Raw genomic sequence first — 22,196 nt, 5'->3', positions numbered from 1 at the left:
GCTGAAATAGCGTCAGTCCGATATAATCATATAAAAGGCTTCACCAAATCAATTTCTTTATTTTCTATCATTATCATAGTAACTAACTGATGAAAAAAAAACTACTCCATCTGTCTTTGGCTGCAGATTTATGGTGATGTGTGTTCATGTTGTGACGCTCTGAACCACCCAAACATTTCCTGAAGAAAAGCTTTCTGTTTGTTGAGCTGTTATGATCATGTTTAACTGTGATTGGCTCAGCTGTTTCAGAGCTATGAGAGCAGTAATGTGACTGTCTAAGAGAGTATTTAATAATCACCACACCTGTTGATCTATAGTCACCTTCACCCAGCTGTTTTCCATGTTGCCTGCGGCACATAGATAAACCAAAATAGCAGGTATGCATGGAGATGCCCACGCAGTCCGTGCACCTAAGACCTACCACCTTGTGCTTGTCGTTGCACTTGCACGGTTAAAACAGGGCCCCGAGTCTCCATGGTTACAACATCTTATGAGTAGCTGTTATGTAATTGATTATAAAAAGTGCTTAATTTACCTACAGTACCTGTTCATACATACTCATAGTCACGCAGGGGGGCCTCACAATAAAGCTGCAGGCTTACACAGCTGGCCTCTGAGTGACCTGTGTAAACACTGCTTTCACCAGTGTAATTGCAGAGCTTTTAGCGTTGCTCTGTGTTGTCATTTTCACAAATATGAAGTGTTATTTGGCAAAAGTAGGTGCACATACCTACACATGCAAACACTTTACTCTTCTCTTGTCCTGCTGAAACAGATTATATGAAATAAGCTGCAGCCCGGTGAGAAGAGTATAATAGTGGTATATTGGGAAATAACGTAAGGTTTAAAAAAAAAACAAAGAACTAGCTATCAGCAATGCCAAACAAGACATGACAGTTACTCCTGTGGCAGTAAATATGCAACTTGTTAAAATATGTTGTACATATTTGTAGAGAACTTGAGTTTTGCTGACAATACGAATATGTTTTTTTTTCATGTATGCAGCATCTTTATCTATCTTCTAGGCTGTGAGATACAGCCCCAGAAAAAAAAAATAGTAAATGAACCTTGAGTTTAAAATATTTAATCACAGATATGTGTTGCCAAAGTCAGGAATTATTCTGCATTTTCAAATCTACAGAGTAATCAATAATGAAAATATCAGTCAGTTGCGAGTAAAAATTCACAAAGGTGAACTGTAAAGTTGTGTTCATCTGCGCGTCTGCATTCACACCAGCAATCTTTAGGGATGTGTAGTGTAAATGGCTCACACTGTCTCAGTGTTGTTTATAGCTCAAGGCTGTTGGGAATGACTGTTTACATTTCTCAATAGCCCACACTCATTAAAATAGATTTCTTTTGTGTCCATATATATGCTCTCCGTTTGGCTCCGAGCTCAGGAGCGAAAGACACTTTGAGTTGCTGAAATAATCCATATACACTTGAACAGTCTCCAGTGCCATTTAGATTCTGCTGCCGTTATAATATTGAGCAGACCCCCCCCTCCTCTGAAATGTGCACGTGGAACTGGTAGAAGCACAGAGTAGAGGGCTGAGAAGGATCTATAAAGAGGAGCCAGTAGACACCAGAACAATCCCCACTGAATTCATGCAGCTCTCGACTCTCCGAGCTGCTCATCACCCTTACCTTTCTCCCCTCCCTCCCTCTCGCCCTCAGAGGCACCGCTGGGCGTGAGGAACCTGCAGCAGCAGGCTGAGTGCTGCTGAAAGCTAAACAGTGTGAGAGAGTATTGAATTATTTTGCCTCCTCTGCTTTGAGCAGTAGGCGAGGGAATCAATTTTGGTCAAGAGAAGCAGGTTCAGCTGTAGGAGGTGTAGCAGGATTATCAGGGCATCATTATGCATGTTTTGCCCTTGTTTTTTGCAATTTGTCTTATCTCAGCCTGGTGTTTGAGGTTATTTCATTGAGCGCAACAACAGAGGTGAACACATCTGATCTGGTGGCAGGGCCTGTTTAAAAGAGGGTCTTAATTTTTCTTTGCTTCTGGCTCTTTATGCAGCCTTCTGTCAAAGCTATATTGGCAGGTCTACTGTTATACTGGCATGCACTCATCTCCGCTGTTGCATTGCAAGCAATCACGACATCTGAATGCTCTCCTAAAACATTTGCATGCTCTGCTGTTGAATCAGGCAAAATCACAGTGTGACGTTCCCCAATTCTGTGCGGTTTGTCTAAGGAAATTCAAGATCATTGTTCTTAATGTGACAAGAAGCCGATCCTGACGCTACTGGCAGAATACAAAACACATTTTTAATATACCATGTCATTACTGGTGAAGTGTGACATTTTATTTGGGGTGCATTTAAACAAAGCATGTCAAGAATGCTTTATTTGAAGTGTGAAGCATTTCCTCTTTTGTTCAGTTTGCAATGCGTTTTATTAGATGTGAGAACATAATATGAACCCACTCAACACCAAGATACAGATACAGATAGGGCTGCAACTAAACATTGTTTTCATTATCTACAAATCTGTTGAGTATTTTGTCAATTAGTCTTTTTTTCCCAGAAAATGCAGTAAAAAATACACAGAAATAGTTTGTTTTGTCAGACCAACAGTTCAAAAGTCAAAGATATTCAGTTTACTATCATATAAAACCAAAAAAAACAACAAATCCTCACAATTCAGAAGATGCTTCCATAGAAAACCAGATATCATCAATTAGTGGCATTCATCTCATGCAGGTTTTACATGAGATATTATCTATTTGTTATACTGTGTGTTCATTTAGACAGTTGTAATTACTGAAAATTAGTTAGTAATTAGTATTTTTATAGATTATTCATAATGACAAATGGGCCTCATCGGATCCCAATGCCCAAAGAAATGTTTTCAGATTTCTTATTTTATCTGACCTACAGTTAAAACATGTAAATGGTGTTAAGTTCACAATGATATAAAACACAAGAAAGAGCTTTTTATCTGATGAATGCTGAAAAGATACCAAGAAACTAAAACTAATCTGTAACTACATTCAGGGGTAATATTTAGCATTTTTGGCTTGAAAATTGTCAAATTTAAAGATCTTCTGAATCAAAATTTACATTATATATACCTTTCTGTACTTTTGGTCTGGACCCCTTAGTTCCAATTAAGGGAAGACAACCCTTTACTGTTTCAATGTGACATTGTCTGTGTGCACAAAGCAAGGTCAGATAAGAAATGATTTAGGGTTTTTTGTTGTTGTTGTTTTAGTGTGGTGTAGAAGAACTTGACTGGCCTTTACTAAGCTCTGACCTCAAATTCATCTAACTCCTTTGGGGTGAATTTGAAACCCTGACAGTGAGCCATGCAGGCCTAATTACCAAACATCAGAGGCCAACCTCACTTATACTCTTGCTGCTGAATGGGAGCAACTCCCTGCAGCCAGGTTTTAAAATCTTGTGGAAAATGTTCCCAGGAGAATGGATGTTTCTGTCATAGTAAATTGATACCCATGGCTTCAGGCATGGGTGTAATATTAGGGTGTCCAAAAACTTCTGTCCAGATGATTTATCTTTATTACTACTGGTCTTCAAAAGCATAGGATTTTTTTTAAATGATACAGGATATATGCATGCAGTTATAACAGAAGTGTTGAATGCACCAAAGTATGTTGAGGACTTAGTAGGAAAAAAATCACAAACTCTGCCACGTGTTGTGGTCACAGCTACCCTGAAACCTAAAATAACACCTTTACCTGCCTCTCACCATCAGACATAGCTGTGGTGGAGATGACTGACGCCTTCCGCCAGCCCTCGCTCTTCTACCACTTGGGAGTCAGAGAGAGTTTCAGCATGGCCAACAACATCATCCTGTACTGCGACACTAACTCCGACTCCGTCCAGTCCCTGCAGGTAAGCCGTCATCACCAACAGAATCCAGGACAATCCTGTCCTCACCACTTTACTAAACGCATGAAACAAACAACCACTGTGGTTCACAAGGGTGGTGATTAAAGGCTCTATTTAGGACACGAGATTGACAGAAATGTAATTTGGTGGGAGCGGCACGCAGTGCAAATGCATCAATAATTTGGTAGAAGGAGATGCATTTAGGAAATATGTTGAGGAAGTGAATGATGGCTTCATTTAGTTGTGGATGACAAAAAAAAGTCTTCAGTGCTGTTTCTGCACTTCAACTGTTTTGTCTTTGTTGTTTATTTTTCATTTGAGGGATTTTGAGTTTCTGTATGTGGTGCTTCTTAACTACTGACAAGCCAGGTTTTGATTTGTTTATTCACTGGAATACAAAAAAAATTCTCAACAGATTTTAATAAAGTGTGAGGAAAGTTATATGAAGGTATTAAGATATGAGACAATGAACAGGCTCATCTAAGCTTTTCTAAAGGCTTATTATTGCAAGACAGTGCATTTTGGAACATTTTTGCTATTTTATCTAGGGCTGCAACTAACAATTATTTTCATTATCGACTAATCTGCAGAATATTTTTTCAGTTAAAATGCCTTTTATAACTTCCCACAGCCCAAGTTCATGTCTTCAAATGTCTTGTTTTGTCCAACCAACGGTCCAAAACACAAAGCCATTCAGTTTACTATCACAGAAGTCAAAGAAAACCATCAAATCTAAACAAAAGCTGGAACCAAATGTCGGCATTTTTGCTTTAAAAATGACTAAAATGATCATTCGATTATCAGAACAGTTGCCGATTAATTTTCTGTCGATCAACTAATTGATAAATTGCCTAATTTTATCAGGAACAGTTGTATTTAACGATACAGAGTCAATTTCTAAACATGTATAAATGTAGATGATTGTGCACTCTTTGTGGAGGTGTTAAGCCATGGTGATAACCCTGACATCATAAAAAAAATGATACACCTTTATTAAATAAACCATGACCTTTAAGAAAAAATGTCAGAGGCACTGTTTCATACAGCAAATGTATCACAAGATGAGATGCATCAGAGTCTCAGTGGTTTATCATCTCTGTAAAACAACTTCCTGGGGGAAACCCTGTCATTAGAGCCAACATCAACTTGTCTTTATTTTTCTGGGAGACCGAGGCACAGCTGAAGGTCAGGGGTTAACAGGCGGATATAAAACCACGTCATGAGAGTATCAATATTACAAACTATATGTAGTTACAGGAGACTTTCATGGCAGCTTATACCGCAGTTACAAAATGATGAGTCTGTAGTCAGCTATAGATTTTAGTGTCAGAGAGACAAGTGGAGCTAATTCAGAAGTGCACTCTAGAAAAGCAGAACAGAAGGTGGTTTGACTTGCCTTTCAACTGTCACTGAATACAAATACACTCAATACCACACTGACTCCAGCTGGACTGAAACATATGAGCTGGATCAATAGGTCAATAGGAGTAAATATTGCCAAGTGTCAGTCATGCCAGCAGGAACTAAAGCTTCTGGTGAAGGGGTGGAGAGTTCCCAGCCTTGAACCAAGAATCCAGGCTCACTAGCATAACAGACAGCTGTGCTACCAAAGAGCTCATTCGTAGGTGTGTTGTTGATCCATAGCAGACTAATACCATACTGTGACCCTGCCAAGAGCCTGAAATTCCTTAACTCTTGCACTTAAGTAGATGCACTTAGGATGGTATGTGGCATTTAATACCCAAATCAGCTTGTAGAATAAGCATGACAGCGTTACACATGAGGCAGGGCATGCTGTCCCTGAGGCCACCACGAGCCACTGATAACAACAAAAACAAATCAGCCCAGTGGCCACGTTCCAGTAATGACAGAGGAGCTCACAGAGATAACACTGCACCCTGCGTTTTCATCTGTTTCCAACTATCCACCTCTCTGTGTCAACAAACACATTTCATGGAGCTTTCAGAGCAGATATTCTGAGTCCAGCTGACCGAATCTCTTCTCCCTGATGGGTCATTTCAAACATTCATCTCAGTCGTCTCAAGACAATGGGGCAATGTAAGCACTTCTGCGCACTGAAAACAACCCAGATGATGGGTTGATCTACTCTGACTAGAACCCAACCAATACTGGATTTTTGGGGCCGCTGCTGGTACCAATATTAGGGAGTAAAAAAAACGAATATGGATATAATATAGAACTAAAGACTTGAGTCAGATTTAAGCGACAGAAATGAGGACTTGAGACTCTAAAAACTTGGCTTGTTTTGAGACTTGAAAGCAAAGACAATCAATTCTCAGATTTTGACTTGGTAAGTGTCCAGATAAAATAAAAGCATAGTCTAGCATAGCCATACACTGTTCCATGAATGTGGAATTAATAACCCTATACTTTGAGAGGAAGTTCCTCTTTGCTAGGTAAATATTTTCGGAAAATCTTCAAATACTTAGCCATTTCAATTTGCATCTTGACCTGAGACGTGACTTGTACTTGCCCCAAAATAGTTTATTTACTTGTATTTACTTTATTTATTTAAACAATATTTGTATGTTAGCAATGGATCAAATAACTATGTGTCATGTGAAAAAGTTGCTTGTAGTGACAAACCAACAGCTAATTATCACCCAACTCTGCATCCTCCTCACCTCTGCAAAGCATTTTAGTGTCTTTTAGCTTATCGTTTTCATTTTACTTTCCCATTTTACAGCCTGCAACTTAACTTTTTGGTTCAGTCTCACTACTTCATCAGCGTTTTCAACACCAGCGGTCAGCCATTTTTAGTGAAAAAGCTCTGATAAACCCACTGTATGCTACCTTCCTAGCACTGAACAACAGACAGACACAGTTAGCAGTGAGGTGGTGAATATCATGGAGCATTTAGCAGCTAAAAGGCCAGATATTTCCCTCAGGAGCTGGAAGAGACCAAGCCAGAGCTAAAAAGAAAGTGAAAATTGGACGTCAGGTGGCCAGAAACACAACACCAAATGAATGCTAATGTTGCTCACTGTCTCCTGGATGTATAAATAGGCTAACATGTTAGCCATGACAACTTAATAAGGTGACAATATGTCAATATGGTGTTTACAGCTTGTTCAGCTGCAACTAAGTGGCCAACAGAATCAATTAATGGAGCTTTTTCTTACTAGCTAGCTATGTTCACATCGGAGCTATGTCACATAATTTGAATGGAACACCAAATGAGTGAAAAATAGCTTATCTAAGCACTGAAGGAGCAGATCACCACACAAATGTAATCAAAGCTTCTACCACCACATGCCATGCAACAGAACAAATCACTGAGCAACCGTGTGAATGCTCACCATTTAAAGGCACAGTTAACATCAAACAGACAATTTAATTCCGAGGCTGTGTGGCTGCATGCCAACACCACCCCGCAGAGACGAGCCTATCAGAGACTGACTGGCTATAGCAGTGGAGAGCTTTTGTCCATGACAAGGGGCCATGCAGCTCTTCACACTCATAATCAGCACATGCAAATTCAACCAGGAAGCAGGTGCTTATTGCTGGCCTCAGAGGTTCATCATCAACCCCTTCCTTCAACACAAGCTATGGAAAACAGCCTCACATTGTCATTACAGCCAAGTAGGCAGAGGACAGGATATTAGGGATTTTAAGCTCTGTGGCTCTGGGCAGTGATGCGGCATATCAAGAGGGTTTTGTTGTCCGGATGAGTGGCCAGCATCTTCACATCAGGATGCCCGCTCCCTGATTGAGTGCAAGTTAGGTTTCACTTTCCTGACGTATAAGGCGGAGAGGGAAAGTACACCTTAATCCTCACTTAGACCAACCTCTGCTTAACAAGCACTTGTTACTTCCATATCTATGACGCATTTCTATCAGTGATATCGTCGCAATCCTGAATGCCCGGACATCTCATGTGTCACTTAAAGTCCAAACCAAGACTGATAGGCTTGTGCTAGAATAATATGACATTATATCTGATTTGTTGAAGTTTATGAAAGTCAAACACCTCGTACACCAAGTCTAATCTTACTGCAAACCCTAATAATCCTGAGCAGGGAATAAAGGTTGCCCAGCTTCGTCAGTGCTCTTACTTTATGCACACAAGGTTCAACTCGGTGTCAACATCCAGACGGCACAAGTTGGCTGATGAATAAAAGATAAGCTTGTCTGATTTGTCTGCTGGCAGGAGACGCCATCAATATTATATCTGAACAAGATTATAATGCAAACAGGCCATTAAAAGGCAACACAGTAATACAACTACTCTGTATGTTCAGACAGCTTTTAAAATACACTGATGACTTGGGTGGGGTAATTTTGGAATAAGGAGTAAGAGTGAGCCAACGATAATGTTTGCTGTGACAGGGCAGGGCTAATATAGGTGATGAATAAGGAACACAGCCCAACGCCGTGCACATAAAAAAAAAAAAGGGCAAGACACAAGCGAGTCTTATTCTGCCTGGAGAGTAGAGAGGAGTAATAAGTTCTCATCTGTGCTTTGTACTCACAACAACACTCCTGAGAGTTGATAACACTTGACTAGTGGCGTTTGATTTTGTCAGCGTGTACTTTAGTCTTGATGCACACCTACTGAGCAATGATATTATAAAACCAGAAAAAAACACACACCAGACTTAAGTGAGAAGCTGCATATAGTGATAGCCATAATGAAGCACTTTTAATTTCTTCGACAGAAATTCAGCTTTAAGAGTACAAAGAAGGATTCTTGACTTTGTTAGCAGCTAGTTCTTAACTGTGCCAAAATGTAAGGAGTTAAATCTAGAACTAAAATTAATCATCAATTAACTGATCTTTGATTGGCAACTATTTTGATTAATTAAGTAGTTCTTTTGGGCAAAAAGGACATATATTCTACAAGGGGCAGAGCCGGCAGGCTGAGCAAAACGTGTTACCGTGTTAGGAGTTTATTTTCATTTAGTTCATTTTTGCATATCAGCATCCACGTCAAATAAAAAACTCTAATTTGTAAATTACTAAGCGTGTTATTTTATATAGACTGAAAGTGTCTGCTCTGTGTCAGCAGAGTAGCGGAGTGAGATGTCTGTCCTCCTTCCTGCTCTGTGCTGTAAACACACGTAGCTGTTAGCGAGCAGCTGCTCTCATGTCCCCCCAGGTCTCAGTGCTTGTTTTCAGCAGAAACCTTCTGCTCTCAGTGTGTCTCTCTCAGGATGGCACGTAGGTTGCTCCGGTTCTGGTTCTAAGTTGCGGTTGTCCTCTGACTCGTCCCCGCATCTGTGTGCACTGCAGACCAGTGTCACTGCAGCCTCACCGTCACACACACACGCTCTCTTTCTCAACCACACACTCGCTATGCACTGAGCTATTCCTCAAAGGAGCTATGCTACTTGTATAACACATTTTAGTTTAGGAAACATCTTAAAATACTTTTTTTTCCAACTCAGGCCTGGCCACTGGGCTTGCAATACACTGGTTTTAATCCTGCTATACTACACGATACACTATATTAATAACCCTAACCCTGATATTGGCAGATAGCTGATGATGCACAGAGTTCTTGCAGCAAATCTTTAAATCTGCTCAGAGAAACCAGTGACTGTAATTTACTCATTTTGCAGAAGATTCTAAGTATAGGGAGCAGCATAAACCAAACTCTATTTGAACCGTGTGTACAGTCAGGAAAAAGATGCTCTGTGAGTGAAAAGCATATTTGTTTGCAAATTTCCTTTTCATGTACACACATAGATATACTGGTAATATCCCAAGAATGGTTTTATAAATAAAACAATGCCAACGGAGGAGTCTTTGAGAAATGAAAGAGGCTAACCAACTTGAGCATACAGTGTGGTAGTGATGAGTGAGGGCCTTACAGCTCGTCATGAATCTCTGTGCTCTATTATATGATCCAGAGAATGTAAGCAGTGAGATGATGCATTCATGTACAACGTTATGTAAAACCATGAAGTGCATTGACTGTAAGTTGAATCACTAGTGTGTCATAGCAGTTTACGATGTAGAGTAACAAAACTGTATCCACATGAAACAGACTGTTACAGACCGGTTTTGGCCGAGTCAGCATTTTACAACAGTGTGAGTCTTGTAGCTGTGTACCAGACAAGGCGTAGTTCACACAATCTGAGGCCCAAGCTGAACACATTAAAAAAACTCCTGCTGTAGGCGACTTGTAGCAGAGGAACACTGGAGTCTTTATTTTAGGTAGTTTGTGTAGTGAGAGGCGACAGTGATCCACTGTATAGTCAGCATATAGTACAGCCTGTCAGGAGAGGTTTGTTTGTCCCCAGTGCAGGTTAACGCAGAAGTCAAGATAAACATGACATAAAAAGCTAATGCACATTTTCAACTCAACTATTTCAGCTTTTTTATAATGTGAAAATTGCTTAAGGTCTTGCTCTAACGCAAACTTACTGTGCCAGGGTTTTTTTATTCCTTCCTGTGGTTTTTTGGTGGTGCCCGCCCGCCTGGCTGACTGTGCGGCCGCCCGGCTGCACCTCACCTTGCCTGAAAAGACCATTTCTCTCTGGCGGTTTCCTCTGATCTCTATCAAGCCGCTAAATTGTTTCAAAGGCTGCTCTTTTAGACGTCAGTGCTTTTCTCTAAATACTGGTGCTCTTTTTAAAAATACACCGAGACCTAAAGAGGCCATTGTGTTGTCAGTGTGCCCGGGCCAGTCATGCTTCTTTTCACAGCGGCCTTTCTTTCTTCTGATAAGAGAGTCTCACTCTACAAGCTATGCAGTTTATTTGCACATGATTTAAAGGATGAAAGTGTAAGATTTTCTTCACCTACTTGTGCAGATACATGTTTTAGATTTCTTTCGAGGAAATCACTCTTATTGATTCAGATTGCAACGCATCCTAAAAGTCAACACAGCACTCATACAACAAACTCAATCTAATGTAGTATTGATGTTCTGCAAGCATCCATTATTGCCTCGTTATCCCTCAGGGAGCAGCAGATATTAGTAATGTTTTGTGCCATGCAATGTACACACAGTAATGTAAAATGACTACTCTTCTTTAGTAGCTCAGCCCATTGATCACATTAGTGTGTGATGAGAGAAATGTAGGACAAATCATTTCTGTGTGTCTGGTTAGAAAATATACAGAATGTGGTGCATGTGCAGTATGTTATCACTGGCAACTGATATTATCCCGGAGTTACAAAATGGAAAAATTGAGGCAGCTCTTAAGCTAATTTTAAAGACATGTTAACTGTTTTCTGGATTGTTAAAATACATGTTAACGTTTGACAAAAAGAACCCACTTCCGGTTGCAGAATATAGACTTTAAGACTAAGGTCATATCATCTGACCCCGTCTTAAAGGACAGGTTTACATTTTTCAAGTGTCTTAAAACAACAGTCAGTGCCCATATGAACATTTGAATAGCTTTAGCTTGCTGTAATCATTCCTCCTGTTTATACTGGCCATTAGAAGATCCCTTCATAATGTACTTTCAATGGAAGTGATGGGGGACAAAATCCACAATCCTCCTTCTGTGCAAAAATGTGTTTAAATATTATTTGAAGATAGTATACGGCTTCATCCGTCTGACTTAATCAAATCAAGTCAATATCCTCCAGAGTTTTTAGTTTTTTAGTCTTTTTAGTACAAATTTTGCTCTTTTTGTTACTATCCCTGCACTGCTCAACAAGGAAACACCATCCAAGGAAACACAGTGAATTTCAAACGAAAAAGATAAGACATCCACTTATCCATATTAATTACAGATAAACATTTGAACACACTGGTTCCATCACTTACGTTGGAAGTATGTCAAGAAGGGATCTCTTACTGGCCAATAATAACAGGAGAAACAAATTCAGCAACCAAAAATAGTTTCAATCTTCATTTGAGTGCAGACTTGAAACATTGTGAACCTTTTTTTGCCTGTCCTGAATGGCAATACTTGAAGGCAGGGCATAAAGCCTGCTGTTCAGCGCTATGATCTGTACAAATGGGAAAACGGCACAGACGTTTGGACAGTTTCTCATCGAAGGCTTTGATTGTAGATATGAAAATTGACAGAAATATTTCAAGTGTTAAAATGAAAAAAGACATTTTGATAGAGAATTTTAGACCAGGCCTACTGAAACACCGTCTCATACCTGGTCAGTCTCTGCGTAAAATGTTTGCAATTGTTGAATTGTCTCTTTTAAAAGGACTCAATCTGACAAGCTCTTTGTTTGAGGCGTACTGAGGCCTTAAGGTACTTTGATTACACAGGAAGTTAGCCAGACAGCTGTTTTTTTTGTGCTTTTGAGGTTTTGAATGTGCAAATTTTTAATATTTAATATTTTATTCTTGCTTGACATGCACAGTTAAAGGCACACTGCAGAGTTTTCATAATAAACAAATCTTGAGGCTTAACAAACATGTCGAACGCCTTTTCTCCCTCATAAAACGTCTGCAAAATTTGGTCAGAATATTTTGTATTCTGAATTGTTTACATCAGCTTGTGTCTCATCTTTTTATCAGAAGTATTCATCAGATATTGGACAAGTAGTCCTAACAAGCAACTACTATATATAGTGTTGTTTTGTTCAGTAACACGGTGTCCAAGACTAAAATTGGCCCTAAGAGAAAATGTTCCTCTTGAATCTTTAAATGTATTTTTCTGTTCTCTTCTTTCAGGAGATAATTTGCCAGAAGAACACTGTAAGTACACAAAGCGATCTTTTTTTTTCCCTCTCGCCTTTGCCTTTCTCACACATTACTCACCCATTGCTCACACATCACACATATTATGTGGTGCAAAGAATATGCTTTTTTACAACTTGCAGAGAGCACAGTGTCTAACACCTCATGTTTCTCTTCTCGGTGCTGTAAAGGTTTTCTCCTCTGCAGCTGGCTTTTCTTTAGTCGTAGTGATAAATGTTTGGTTTCACAGAAATGTAACATGAAAGCATTTTCTCTTCAGTGTGAATGCTGGTTTTCAAGATGTTTTTTTTTCTCAGATGACAGCTGCTTCATTGGTTACAGTGAGTGCACGAGCATGATCTGCATAAAGCATTTTGAAAATTTGACTTGCAAAAACTGCAGCATTCAAATAACGTCCTGCCTTAAAGCTAAGGAAATCCTGTTCTTTACTAACACATCCTAATATAGTTTGAATCATATTCACACTGACCTTCTGAAACACATTGGGTATTAATACACACATATTTCTAGCAAAGCCAAAACAAATGTCCCGTATAGCCTGCCATGTTTATAATCTACAAATTTAAGATCCAGTGTTTATTCTTTTGTGAGTGTTGCACCACTAGTCAATGATGTTGACATTATGTATCACAAAATGATGACAAAATTGTTCATTACAATTTCCCTGAGCCCAAGGTAATGTCTTCAAATAGCTTGTTTCGTCCGACCATGAGTCCAAAACTCAAAAGAATTCATTGATAGTGACATAAAGCAGCACATGGTCACATTTTAGAAGCTGGGAGCAGGAAATATTTGGCATTTTTGCTTCATAAGTGACCTTAAGTGATTAATGGCTTATCAAAATTGTTAATTAAATTTCTATTGATTGACTAATTGAAAAATAAATGAATTCAACAGTAGAATAAAGTGTGATTAAAGCAGAAGCAGGCTGACTGTTATTCAAGAGTCCACGTTCAGGAGCAGATTTTCCAGGCTTAACTCTCCTAAGTGGCTTTTCAGAGTGGAAGGAGGCGGCCCTGTGCTGCATGAAACGTACTCTGACTCTTACTGTGTGAGGTGAGCTGATTATCACTCACAGTATGAGAGAGTGAGCTCACTGATCTCCCTTATGTGCACTTACTGTCTTTGTTCTCCATCTTTCTTGCCTGTATTAGTGCACTTAACTGCCCTCTGCAATGTGTGCATGTGCTCCTAACACTGTGTAAGTGCACTTAAAGAGCAATGTCGGCAGAGTTTTTGATCATTTTTACTCATTTCCCATCCCCTTTGATGGCATTGTTGCTGTTTTTTCCAGTATGTGCCAAGATTAACAAATTTTTTTATATAATTTTAATCACTTTTTACGTTCACTAAAGCTCCCGTGTATTTAAGCTTTTTGTTCTTGCACGGCACACATGTAGTTTACAGTGATAACACTAAATGTTTAGTCATTTTTGAAACAAACACTCCTTATTTTCACAGAGAAGTTAAAAAAATCAAGCTTCTCATTTCTAGCCGGTGACTGTCAATTCTTTTGGCTGAAATGTGACTGTCACTAGCGGACTTTATTAGCTCTAGCTAGCTAATTAAGCTAACGTTAGCTCGGTGAGTTGGTTGAAAATGTATTTTGAATGTTTCCAGCTGACTCATTTTAAAATGAGAAACCTGTACCCTACATTCATGGTATAGTGCTTAAAAGACCGACGGTATTAGGAAAAATCATATTTGACCATTAGCTTACATACTTGTTTTTATGTTCAAGCTATGTTTTTATATTTACCGTTAAGAGAGCAGGTTTTTAGGATGAGGACTAACTGATGTATTTGGTACACGTAGCACTATTTCAGGTTACGCTAGCTTGAAGCGGTTGCTGAAGCGTAACTGTACCCAAATTTTAACAAAGAGCAGGCCAGAGCCGCTAACATCACCTTAAACTCTTAAAGCATCCAGGACCAGCCTCCACACGGTGAGGAAATACTAGTGGATGTGCTAGTCAACTTAACCTGTAGTGCTAATGATGTGCTCCTTGGCTTCGAAAGTAACACTCAGTAAGGTTAATATAGGGAAGAAACTAGCAGATAAACACTTTTTTAATCCATTCCTCACAATTTTGCTCTCATGTGGTCGCTTTAGGAAAAGCTAAAAAATTGACATTATCCTCCAAACTCTTTAGATACCAAGTACCGCTCTTTCTACAGCCTTATACACACCACTTCAACATGTGGAGAAATCCAAAGCTTGACCAGCCTGCTGTGCTTTCTTTCGGTTGCTAAACTGCGCTTAGACTGTTGAAGGAAGGGATTTAGTGAATGCTCAGTTGCTCTTTAACTACCCCCTGTGCTGATAAAAATGCATTTAATTTCCGTCAGCTGTAAACTACACTGCAGGTGCAAGTTTACTTGATTGTATTCTGCTGTTACAAAAGCATGCAATGCTAATTGTTTTTAAGTGGATTTAACTACCCAACATGATAGTGGAAACCCAGGTAATTAGCCTCTGTTGGTGTATATCCAATTACTATAATTGCATCCACATTACCTCCTCTGTGTTGGTGTAAATTCACTCACTGTAGCTACCCACTGCCTTAGTTCAAATCTATATCTCAACCCACGTGTACAAAATCTCAGAGCTTTAGGACTGTGTGGAAGAGACCATGGGTGGTTATTAGTCACGACTGCTTCCTCAGTGGGTTAATGACTGCTGGAACAGTCATATAAATTAAATGCTAACATCAAGTTGTGGTTAGCTGTGTGTGTGTGTGTGTGTGTGTGTATGGGTGTGGGTGTACGTGTTGTCTCTGTGAAGGTGAGTGAGTAGGCATGCAGCTCCAATACAACCCTGCTGTAACTGCAAACGGGCAGATGGACCTTGAGCAAGGCTAATAGACCAGATGACTCACTGGCTGAATAACTGACTCATTCCCAGCCACATTCAGCAGATTCCCCGTGTGCCGGTGCTGTCGCATGTGTTTCACGTGTAGCTCAGAAACTTGTCACCTGTAAGCAACTAGCAGAGGTTTGCTTCAAATGTCCTGCAGCCGCCGGCGAAGTCTGTTGTGTGTTTCCCATGACGGCATGAATCACACACACACACACACACACACACACACACACACACACACACACACACACACACACACACACACACACACACACAGAGGAGCTAAATATAGCATCAGGATTTTGCAACCTGTCTGGTCACACCTAATAGTAACAGGGGTCACAGGTTTATTTTTGAAAGGCATGCACTGCCACTGCAGCAACCGGTGATGTCATGAGCCACCGTTGCACAGTAGGAAGTAGTTATAGCCTTTCATTTCTTCAATGCCACACCTTCCTTTCACTTCCTTTTTCTGTTGGTAGTGAGAGCAGCAGTGTGTTTTCTCAAAAGACGCTGCTGAAAAGCTGAAACCATTATGGAATATTAAAGCTGTCAGGATGCAGCTGGGTAGCAGCCCAACCGCCTTCAGATGCTCTCATGTTGTGTTTCAATACACATCTGACATTCTGGGAATAGCTCTCCTTTAAAAGACTTCAAATGTTTCTTGAGGATATCAATAGTGGATTTCCTGCCTTTCTTTCTCTCACCGCGGTCTGTAAACACCAGACGCACGTGTTTCCTCTTAGTTTATTCAGCAGTGGTAGACCACCGCAGCAGAAGCATCACGACCACTTCTGGAGAATAATGTGAAGTTAAAACAAATACAGATACCGAGTACAGAAACCTACCTCCAGACAAAACACAGATGTGAAGAATTAGAGCTAAGTAAATAAAGAAAAGGACTGTTTTAGTGCTACGACTGCTGCTGAAACAGAAACGCACGTAAAACCAAATTATTCCTGAATGCCACAGCTGCAGCAAATAACAGGGTAGCGCTCTGCACCAGGTGAGCTTCTGTTTCTGCTGGAGCTGATTTTCATAAATACCAGGCTGCATGAACAAGTGGAATTTGTAAATGCAGTGGTGTAAGTGTTTACAGTTGTAAGAAAGCAGCTCCTAATGGCTCTGTCACCACTGATGCACATTTCTCCTCCCAGCTGTTGCCTGTTAAGACTGGTTCAGTGAAAACAACGCTGCAAACACTATTGTCTGCATAGACACAGATCAGAGATGAAGCCTCACGTGTGTATTACCTGAAACTGTCTGAAACAGGGGAAACAGCTCAGACTTCCTCCAGGCAGTCTGCTTCCTCCCCATGTATACAGTGTAATGTTTTACTGTAGAGTGTCTATGAAGTCTATGATAATTGTTTACTGAAGGTTTGCTAAACTACAGGTTTGTATGTACTGTATGAAAGAGTCTGTGTTTAGTTATTAAAGGATGTAACTACAGATTTTCTATATTTTTCTTATTGTCAACAAATCTCATGTGCAACAGCCAAACCAACAACAAATTGATCTATTTACAAGTATTGTGTGTGTTTTCAAAGCCTGATATATCTTATTCCTCTGTGTCATAGACCGCTGTTGTCCAAAAACTCAAAAACACGTCAGTGAGCCACACTGCTGCACTGGATGAATGCAGCAGAGAAACAGCTCCAAAGACAAATAACAGCAGTCACGTTTTCAGTCTCCAGAGAGTAGTGTCTTGTAAGGCAGCGGCCACTGTGCATGCGCTGGAACACTGTTCTGTGTTTCATTGCTAGTTTTACGACATATCACAACCTCTTGACTTTGCACCACATTGTACATTGTAAAGAACTTTAGTACAAAGTCAAGAGGTCGTGATGTGAAGCACAACAAGCTAACGAAGCTCATTAAACTCTCCGAAGACTGAAAACATGATCGCTGTTATTAAAAAGTAATATCTACACATGAGATTTGTTGACAACAAGAAAAATATAGAAAATCACCAGCAATACCCTTTAAGACAAACTACAACCTTGATAGAGCTGCTTCTAAATAATTTCATAGGAGACATTCTCTGATGCCCAAATATACTGATAGTTATTTTGACCAAAACTGCATCTCTTCTGCCTACAGACATGCTCAGCCAACTACACCTTCATCCCGTACATGGTGACGCCACACAACAAGGTGTACTGCTGTGAGAGCAGCCTGATGAAGGGCCTGACCGAGCTGATGCAGCCCAGCTTCGAGATGCTGCTGGGGCCAATCTGCATGCCCCTGCTGGACCGCTTCATTCAGCTGCTTAAAGTGTCGCAGGCCAACTCCCAGTAAGTACAGAAAGGAGCAGACAGTGGGTGGACTGGACTAGAGATTCTGCTTTTTTTAAATATATTTTCATATAGTTTTTCTTTTTATTGGATGCTGTAATGTCCCGTCAGAGATCATAAAAGTCTCAACTGAATCTATTCACCATTTAGACCATTAAAGCCATGTTCAAGTTCATGTTTACTGTCATCTGTATAGGAACCACAGGAATCTATACAATAAAGGAGGAACTAACAGTACAGTAGAAGATTAAAAATATAAAATGTGAAGTATAAGACGCCATTCAGGTGCAAAGGGATGCTAAACAAACTGCAAACATTCTGTTTTTGAGATGAATAGTCATGAGGGATGGGAAGGTAATTATTACAATCATCAAAATCTTCATGACCTTAAATTTTCTGGTAACTACTAAAGGAAACACTTAAGCTATTCCGACTAACAAGAAGTTCTTTTATTGTATAAATGCAAGCTGAGGTGCAGATAAACTAAGAAAAATAAATTAGGTACATCACAAATGAGGAAGAAGCCAAGGGAGTGTGATTTCGTCTTCCTGTGGAGCAAAATTTAGCTTGCAGGTGTTCATGTTCGAGCAGCAATGTGACTTTTTTTATTCATTAGAACAGACCTTTTCTTTTATTATCCCACTCTTCCTATTTTTTTACTTGCTGTAATTATTTTTATGTAGAACTTTGACTTGCGTGGTGATCTACATTTTAAAAAAAAACAACAAAAAATCATTTACACCACCTCAGTTGCTGGGGTAATATCTCAGGCTTTGCTGCCAATGGGCGAAGCAGCAGCCAGTTAGTTCTAGCTCGGCTCCAGAAATAGTGACTCAGGTTTTACAGGCAGAGAAGAAAAACGTGCACTTTGATGAAGCATTTGTCTCCAGGAGACCAGCATCCATGAAGTTAAAACCAGTGAACACAGCAGAGAGATTTCAGCTCAGCTATCCCTGGTACAGGAACACATACTGTACATTGTGTGAAGGAGCATGACTGCTATTTATAATAACCTGCTGACTATATATTACATGTATTCTACCTTATGAAAGCACCACCTGCCTAGACAGTCTGACAAGGCTTCCCCATATCTGTTCTATGAACTAACAGTGTTCATTATCAAATAATTACTTCATTAGACCAATATTTGTTTGCTGTTGTACAACATTGGGCTGACATTGGCCTTCTAAATGAGAATAAGATATCAGTCAGTGTCAATATATTAATTCCAAGTTGATGTAAACACTAAAGGGGGACATATTATGCATATTTCCAGGTCTATAATCATATTCTGGGGCTCTACTGGAATATTTTTGCATGATTTACACTATAAAAACTCGTTATACTGGCCTTTTATGCAGCCCCTCAGTTCAGCCTCTGTCTGAAACAGGCCGTTTTATCTCCTGTCTCTTTAAGGCCAGCTCTTTTAAGCTGCCCCTCGGGAGACTTTCAGCAGCTCCGAAAGCTATGTCAACAAACCATGCAACAAACTATACTTGACCAAGTTAGATAGATATTTGACATTATAACAGTATATATAACAAAATCGCAAAAAGCATAGTATATCCCCTTTAATTTCAAATTAACTCCACAGCCAACAAACCAAGCTTGAGTTAGTTATTGCTATGTACTTCCGGCTATATTTACTGCAATATTTAAACAACATATATCAAATGATTCATATGAAAAACATGGAATACAAGCAAAAAAAACCCACTAAATTTAGTAGGGAAGTAAATTAATTAAAACTCCAATCATGTTAGAATTTCCCCTCAAGGAGAAACTTACCAAAAACAATTTGGTAAGGTTGTGGTTGATTAGATTTTTTTCTAATGGAAGTTGTTGCTTAAGTCACAGGAAGGATTATACAGTAATTACATAACTTTAAATAAAGGGAACTGAGGTGGCTTTTAGATGTATTACTTTATCATAAAGACGATGCAAACATAGTTTTTTCTTGTGGTTTTTCTCCTCTCACAGCCAGTATTTTCGAGAGACGATTCTGAATGAGATCCGTAAAGCTCGGGAGCTGTACACTGGCATGGAGCTGGCTACCGAGCTGAGCCGAATTCAACAGCGGCTGGACAACGTGGAGTGCCTTTCAGTCGACATTGTCATCAACCTGCTGCTGACGTACAGGGATATCCAGGTAACCAAAGGTCTAAACCAAACCATTGTCAAATTAGGTGTGCTGCCTTTGCATAATTAAACCATTATGGAAACAACTGGTTGTTGCTGGTTAGATGCCAGTGATAATGTTGGTCCTTCCTGTTGTTTTAATGAAAAGAATACACGTGTTGGAAGTGGTTTCCACTCACTGAAATATTTGCCTTTTCCAGAAACAAGATTTTAACTCCAGTTAGACTCCCTTGTTCGGTGTCATAAAGAAATTTCACTTTGCACTTCAAACCGCTCCCGTAGTTTTCCTGCCACCACAGAGGCAGCACATCCTTTTAATCCGATGCTTCCTACTGGTTATCTGCAAATAGATAAGGTTGAATGGAGATCTGGAGATCAGAGAGATCTTAAATCAAAGAGTTGCAGGTTTAAACTTTGACAAACAGAAGAAACCATCTCTGCACATACACTATATATAAAAAAACAACTTTTACAGCAGGTGCTTAAAGATTTCAGTGGAGGGAGGAAAAGGAATAGGACACACCCTGTTAATAAAGCAGTAGGGCTATAACTAACAATTATTTTCATCACTGATTAACCTGGTGGTTATTTTCTATTAACATCTTTATTTGACTTTGTGAGACCAACAGTAACATCTCATAAAAAACATAAAGAAAATTATAATCATGACATAAAAAAACTATATATTTGCACAGAATTGCTCAGCTGTTTTCCACCTGCATGAATAAATAAAAGATTCTCAACTCAAGGTTCAAACTGCATTATGACCCCAGTTTTACATCCTAAGAACATGAATCCTTGCAGAGAGACTGCAAAAACTTTCAGCTTGCCAACCCACAAAGTTCCGAGAGCAAATTGTAAGGGGGAATCAGATATTCAACAAACCACTGATCCCCAGTCAGCTTAGTACAGATGATCCGGGTGTGTGTGTGCTGAAGTCCCTGACCTTGGCAGAGGAAGCTTCTGTACAAGTTAGAGAAAGGTCACTGCCTCAACATCAATCTGTCATCCCTTTGCTAGTTGTGTTTTCTCAAACAGGGGCCATCGCAGACCGCCTGTAGAGAGCTCTAGGCGAAGCTTTTGGACCACTTGTCTTAAATCTGCCTCTACCTCTCTTTACACTCTTAAGTCTCTGCATTACAATGTCACTCACTGTCCACATCCTCCCACTCACCATAGGCAGCGCTCGGCCTCATGAATCATTGATGAGAACAACAAGCATTGAGGACATGCTGAATTATTCAGCATGCTTTGGGTATAGTGACTATGTAGGCTAGTAGAGCAACAAAAATGTGATGAAGGGGACAGTCAATTATTGAAGTACTTTTGGTGTTAAGCAGACACATGAGTCTCAGACAGAATTAATTAAAGGACATCAGAAACTCTCAATACCTTGATGAGTTTGAGTTTATTTTGTCCTACAATGCTTAGCAATGATCATGAGTGCAGCAGCAGCTCACTAGTGTGATCTTTACTTGTCATCTAGGATTATGAGTCCGTCGTGAAGCTGGTGGAGACTCTGGAGAAGCTTCCGACCTTTGACCCTGTGGCTCATCCGCATGTGAAGTTCCATTACGCCTTTGCACTGAATCGGTAAGATGGCGAGTCAGACAGCATGCATGAAACAGTAACACATCATACAGCAGACAAGACAGATACAAGTCAACATGCACATCCTGTATGAGTTCATAGTCATTTCATCTTTCTCCTTTTACACTCATATTCACGTTAAGAGAACAACTATCTCTAGTTTAAAATGTCAACTAGAGCTGGGCGCTACATCTATTTATGCCACTGCAGAGGAAAAAACACTGCATCTCAAACAAACATCCAGTCAATAGTTCAAACCATTGATCAAAATCAGCACACAATAGCAAACTGCAAGCAACCATAGAAGCAATACATCTGCTTGATGCTGTTCTACCAAATACTAACATTGCCTTTATCTTTGAGGTCTAATAAACATGTTCAATGCATTTCCTTCCTCTTAAAACATCTGCAATGCAAATTTTAAAAATACTTTAAATTGTGCATCATTTAAATCCATGTTTGCTTGGCAGCAGTCTAATTCTATCTTACCTTTGTTGGTGTATTACTGCCACCAATTATCCATCAGTGGAATAATGTGAAACTGAAAGCAGGATGTAAATTGCGCTTGCAGGTGCGTCTACATGCATGTGCATGATGCAAACAAAGAGGGATTCACTCTTGAAAACAGGTGCTTCACAGCGCTACCAGTGGACCAGAACTCCTCAGGGTATCTGTAAGCAGCAAAGGTTAAAGAGCAATAACGCACTTCTGATATAGAAAATACGGACTCGATGGAGACGTTCTTTTCCTCCATCTCATCCTGATTATTTTTATATTTCAGGACGTGTTGATGGTATTATCACTTGCATACATA

The 22,196-nt window shown here is 39.7% G+C and overlaps 1 protein-coding gene across 4 annotated transcripts in view; it reads left to right on the top strand.

The window, feature by feature from the left end:
• map3k5 (mitogen-activated protein kinase kinase kinase 5) overlaps positions 1 to 22,196 on the top strand; it is a 72,185-nt gene that overhangs the window by 11,016 nt on the left and 38,973 nt on the right. For 2 of the 4 annotated variants that reach the window (XM_044376808.1, XM_044376811.1), the window contains 6 exons: positions 3,718 to 3,857; positions 12,472 to 12,495; positions 12,795 to 12,818; positions 17,460 to 17,653; positions 19,634 to 19,802; positions 21,279 to 21,385. In XM_044376808.1, coding sequence (XP_044232743.1) covers positions 3,718 to 3,857; positions 12,472 to 12,495; positions 12,795 to 12,818; positions 17,460 to 17,653; positions 19,634 to 19,802; positions 21,279 to 21,385 — 658 coding nt within the window. Of the gene's footprint in view, positions 1 to 3,717; positions 3,858 to 12,471; positions 12,496 to 12,794; positions 12,819 to 13,676; positions 14,526 to 17,459; positions 17,654 to 19,633; positions 19,803 to 21,278; positions 21,386 to 22,196 lie in introns of those variants that run through there. The other 2 variants (XM_044376809.1, XM_044376812.1) reach the window with 2 other exon arrangements.

Source organism: Thunnus albacares, chromosome 16, assembly GCF_914725855.1.
Source record: "Thunnus albacares chromosome 16, fThuAlb1.1, whole genome shotgun sequence".
Taxonomy (NCBI): Eukaryota; Metazoa; Chordata; class Actinopteri; order Scombriformes; family Scombridae; genus Thunnus; species Thunnus albacares.
Note: the sequence above shows the minus strand (reverse complement) of the source record. Positions and strands in the feature narration are given on the sequence as shown.